Source organism: Saccostrea cucullata, unplaced genomic scaffold, assembly GCF_032062105.1.
Source record: "Saccostrea cucullata isolate Sc308-1 unplaced genomic scaffold, CSIRO_AGI_Scuc_v1 ctg12466, whole genome shotgun sequence".
Lineage (NCBI taxonomy): Eukaryota > Metazoa > Mollusca > Bivalvia > Ostreida > Ostreidae > Saccostrea > Saccostrea cuccullata.
In genome coordinates, this window is record NW_026922253.1 from 5,333 (window position 1) to 10,350 (window position 5,018).

Genomic DNA, 5,018 nt, shown 5'->3' on the forward strand with positions numbered 1-5,018 from the left:
GATATATTCATGTGTGCATGTACGAGGGCCATTCAAAAATTACGCGGACTTGTTGCACAGAAAACATATTTGACGACATAATCGGGCAAAATGTCACACATAATATTAGAGAATCTTTACTTATCTGGTCTTCAAAATTTCATATGAAAATGTTTTATATTGGTATCAATTTTGATTAATTTTTCAGGACATATCATTAACTCACGGAGCAGCAAAATCTTCGACGTCACAGTCATTATAAAATATGTGATTGGGTTTTCATTTTCTCAACATTTTCCCAAGAGTACCTGTACAGTTTAAGTTCCCTTATCTACTCAACATCCAAACAACATTTCTTGTCAAACTTAAAATCTATTAAACAAGTAAAGAATATTATTTTTTTGTTTTTTAAAAAAAATGAAGGTATTTATCAGATATAGTTTTTATATTAGTGACTCTCAATCACGTTCTTTACAGTCCGTCTAAAATTTCAATTTGGTATTTGAATATTTCACAGTCGTACGATTAACCTAAAAATTGAAACTTTATACAGCAATGTCCAAATGACAATATCTATATTTCTTTAAATCTTGTGATTTTTTCATACTGCGTGTTAATTGTTCTATCAAATATGTTTTCAGGCGTTGGGAGATGGTTATACCTTTCCTGTTAACTGTCTTTGCATACAGTACAGTCATATCGTGCTGGTATACCTACATGGTGTAATGTAGTCTTGAACTAAATGCATTCAAATTGTTATATACAAAACTATATACTATATCTATAACTATAAACTATATCTCGAATACTTGTTTATTATATAGGAGATATATTAACTGACCATATATAAATTCATTATCTTATTTATTCATTTTTTTTAGTGAAAAAATATATGTATCTATGAATTTCAACCTGAACTTAAAAAGCCGTGGTTCGAACACTCGCGAAAAGTAATTGAGTGCCTTAGCACCGCTTCTATGACCAGTGACCTACGAAGTCTCAGATACGTTCTCTTTAAATTACAAACAGTTCTATATGTGAAAAGAAATCACACAATAAATTATTGTACTTGGAGTTTTTGAGAATATGTTCTGAAATTTAAATAGGTAAACTAACTTTATCATATAGAGTGGGTCTTCGTACCATTTTTTTTTTTTTTGAAAATGTGAGAAATACATCCTTCCTTACCCTTTCAATATTTGTTTACAAAAATTGGTACAAAGACCCATTCTATATAAAAAATACAAATTTAACATTTAATTTCTACAGTTACTAAAGCGTGTTACCATTTTGGTCATTTGATTCAGGTTTTATCATAACTGTATATACAGTCGTATATGGTTATAAATAACTCCCAAATTTAACAAAAGCGGAATTTATAAGAATTTTTAAATTAATATTTTTTTCTGCCCTTGCCTAGGCATATGACTCGCCTAAAACCCCAGATTCATTTGAAACGTTATAAATTAAAGTTGAATATTTTGAAGTTTTAATAAGATAGTACTTTATATTTCGTTAATAAGAGTTATTTTTCATCATTGATGAGTAAATTAATTGTGTTCATTATTTGCATCATTTAGTAAATATACCCGAAGAAGTATTAAGTTGGGATATCCATGCTAGAGAAAGGTTTGTGAAGAACTCCAAGCTAGGAAGCGTACAAATATTTCGCGCCAGAGGCATGATAGTTGGATGTGCAGGTGCCGGAAAAACAACTCTTTTACGAAAACTTCACGGAAGAGGTATAACAGATGAAGATGAACCAACTGAGACAACTATCGGCCTTGAGGTTCATGAAGATTTGTTTGCTATTAAGGAAAACAAGTTAACAGGTGATATTTTCCTTTATCATATACTTAGTGGTAAATACACCAATTCTGCACGGTGTGATATGGGTGACGTCACAATACCCCATATCACGGACCGGTCCGAAAATCCATATCACGTATCGGACCGTCGGGCCAAAAATCCATATCAAACCGGAAGTATCCGTTGTATAAAGCTTAAAAGTTAATTTACTTGATTTTATTTAAATATTCATATAAAATAATTCTTCAATGACTTTTGTAGTCTTAATTTTTTTGTCAGTTACCTAAAATTGGTTCTATTACATTTTAAATAAAAATGTCATAAACAAGCATGAATCATTCTTCAATGACCATATGTAACCTCGCATATTAAGTATTTTAAATATATGATAAATAGAATACTTCATACTAAAATCCATATCATATGTCACATCAGCCCTCGGGCCCCTTATCAACCCTCGGGCCTTCGGCCCTCGGGCTGATATGGAGCCACTCGGGCTGATATGACATATGATATGGATTTTAGTATGTAATATTCTCTATTTTTCAAACAGTGTATATGCTATGTTTTAGAGTATATACTTATTTAATCAAACTGAAGTTCGAGTTTCTAATCCTTTTGATTAATCTCGCTTATGTTTCTCATTTGTTGAAAAGTTCCAATATCAGGATAGGTATGGTGATGTTCTTTAGAAAATTGTTCAGCATGTTTAAAACTAATGTATACACAGTAAAAAGATGACTACATTAAATATAGCAAAAGCATTGCATTTAAACACCATGAAGGTTATCAAGGTATTGGATTGCTAATGTACATGTAATTATAATGTTAAGTTTTATGAAATATTTAGCAAAGATTTTTGTCAGGAATTCTCTCTTTTAGTTTTATATTAATTAATAAGCTTATCTTCGTACTCGAACAGATTTTGCGAATGCTGACAACAGTAGAAATCCATACCTTGACAACAACGTAATAAGCATGACAGACTTTGCAGGACAGGTTGCATACTACGCATGTCATCAGGTTTACCTGTCAAGGAGAGCATTTTATATCGTGGTCATTGACATGTCCAAAAAGCTTGATGAAGAATGTCGACTGTATGACACAGATCGCCATGATCCAACAGGTTCCTTTTTTTCATTCATGGACTTACGGAGGTGAATTACATATCGATACTACATTTATCATCTCCCGGTCTTAAACAATTACATTTATTTTTAAATTTCATCAGATTCAGATTTTTGGAGGCCTTTTTTTACATTTGTAAAATCATGATTTCTTCTCCTAGGTATACTTTTTATATGTCTGTCTTTTGTATTTATGAAATACGTATTTTGCATCTAAACTCTTAAATATTTGATTAATCTATGTTATAAACGACACAAACCATTCAACTGGAAATTACTTTGACTGGTCGCAGGTATATTGGGTTCAGAGTTATAGTATTAATAGTCTTCCCTTTAAAATCGTATTGATAATTTCTACTAGGGACGTCAACGAATATTTGAATATTCATTCGATGAGTTGTTATTCGAATATAAATTTATAATTCAAATATTCGTTTTTAAGTATACAAGCATAAAAAAGAGAGAAAAACCTGGCAAGTTTTATTAGAAATTGAATCAAGTTTGTACAAAATCATAAAAAAAACCCTCTTGAATTACCTTAAAGGTGTGAAGAGTGTATCTATTAGAATAATTTATTTATTTGTTAACTTAATTAGTGGTATAATAGATTCCAGTACTTACAGTATTGTATTGTTGTAAGGACACAGTTTTACAATAAACACACAAATCCATTGTTTAAATAAATATCATTAAAATCAGTATCAGGAAATTATAATTAGCAAAAAGTATTTGCTTGTAATATTTCACCGCAAGATAATTGTTCTGATTGGTTTAAATTTGTAGGAATTGTCAATATCAGTATTGACTTAAGTAAGACGATCAATTAATCTGGAATATACTAAAGAATCTTTTGAATTTTCAAAGAACAATCATTATACATTTTGGATGTATACTATTCAATAATTTTTTTTAAAAATATATAATTGCAGTGCATTTACTGAACTCTACATGAGTTTTTATTCCAAGATAATGGCATAAAATCTATACTGCTTGACAGGAGAGTGAAAATATGCATTTTATGATGCAAGATGTATTCATATCGAATATTCGAATATATTCGAATACTCATATCGAATATTCGAATATTGATTATTGACAATTTTGACATCCCTAATAAAAGTATTGATTAAGCAATATAGCACTATTTACTAATTGCATCACTTAATTAAGTACAAAATAAGATGCAAATAGGTCTATTCACGTAATCTGCAGTAAATCTGTTTTGTAATATAATATTTTTGAAAGATCCTAAATATTCATAATGATTATTAATAAATTATATTTTGATATAAATATATGTACAGATTAATAAATTCAAATTGATTTTTAATGAAAATATCTTGATAGAAAAAGAAAAGAAATATTAAATACATGTATATTGCAAAACACTATACCTTTTTCCCAATTGACCACATTGTTAGATTGATCATCAGTTCAAAAGCATAATGAAAAATGATTATATTCAAACAAGTATTATTCCTCTAATGTAAATTATCAACATTAAGTATTATCGTTAACATTTAATCTTATTTCATCCATTTCAAAAAACATATTCTTGTGATTATTTTTTTTTCAACGTGATCACGTGAATCGTAACAATGAAATATTAAAAATCTGGTGATTGCTTGTCTTCTTCATTTCAAGCCAGTAAGAGAAAGTAACTTTATAAATTTGATTTTTTAAAATAAATAATTCATATTAGATTCATTGCAAGTTGGTATTAATATTTCCATGTATCTTTATCTCTAGAATACTTCCATTTTTGGTTGCAAACTATAAATACATACTGCAATGAAGGAATAACACAAAAGGATCCGAAAGACACAACAGCAATCAAAGGCTCCACGGCGAATGCAAATTTACAGCCGATTATTCTTATTGCCTCCCATAAAGACAATCTGGTAAGAACAATGTGCACTTCGTGTTACTTTTAATAACTGTACAAGTGTGTAGCGTTATTTTCTTTTGAACCAACTTGATGATGGAAACCTCATTTGCAGCTGATAAATGTTTATTGATTTCTACAAAAAAATTCAAACCTGATGATGGAAAAGTTTGAGTCACCTTTTTTTAAAATAAAGAATTATGTTAGGTTCCCAGTGT

At 29.4% G+C, this 5,018-nt stretch overlaps 1 protein-coding gene across 1 annotated transcript; it reads left to right on the top strand.

Moving 5' to 3' along the window:
* The first annotated feature begins 1,440 nt into the window (after positions 1-1,440).
* Positions 1,441-4,818, top strand: LOC134261469 (probable serine/threonine-protein kinase roco5). The gene is made up of 3 exons (XM_062743906.1): positions 1,441-1,811; positions 2,711-2,945; positions 4,665-4,818. Exons 1-3 carry the CDS (start codon positions 1,661-1,663, stop codon positions 4,708-4,710), a joined length of 432 nt encoding a protein of 143 aa, XP_062599890.1. The 5' UTR covers positions 1,441-1,660; the 3' UTR covers positions 4,711-4,818.
* The last annotated feature ends 200 nt before the right edge of the window (positions 4,819-5,018 follow it).

Coding starts and splice junctions, on each gene's coding strand:
- LOC134261469 (XM_062743906.1), top strand. CDS start 1,661: ATGATAGTTGGATGTGCAGGTGCCGGAAAAACAACTCTTTTACGAAAA. Junction 1,812..2,710: donor TAAGGAAAACAAGTTAACAG/GTGATATTTTCC, acceptor GTACTCGAACAG/ATTTTGCGAATGCTGACAAC. Junction 2,946..4,664: donor TCATTCATGGACTTACGGAG/GTGAATTACATA, acceptor CTTTATCTCTAG/AATACTTCCATTTTTGGTTG.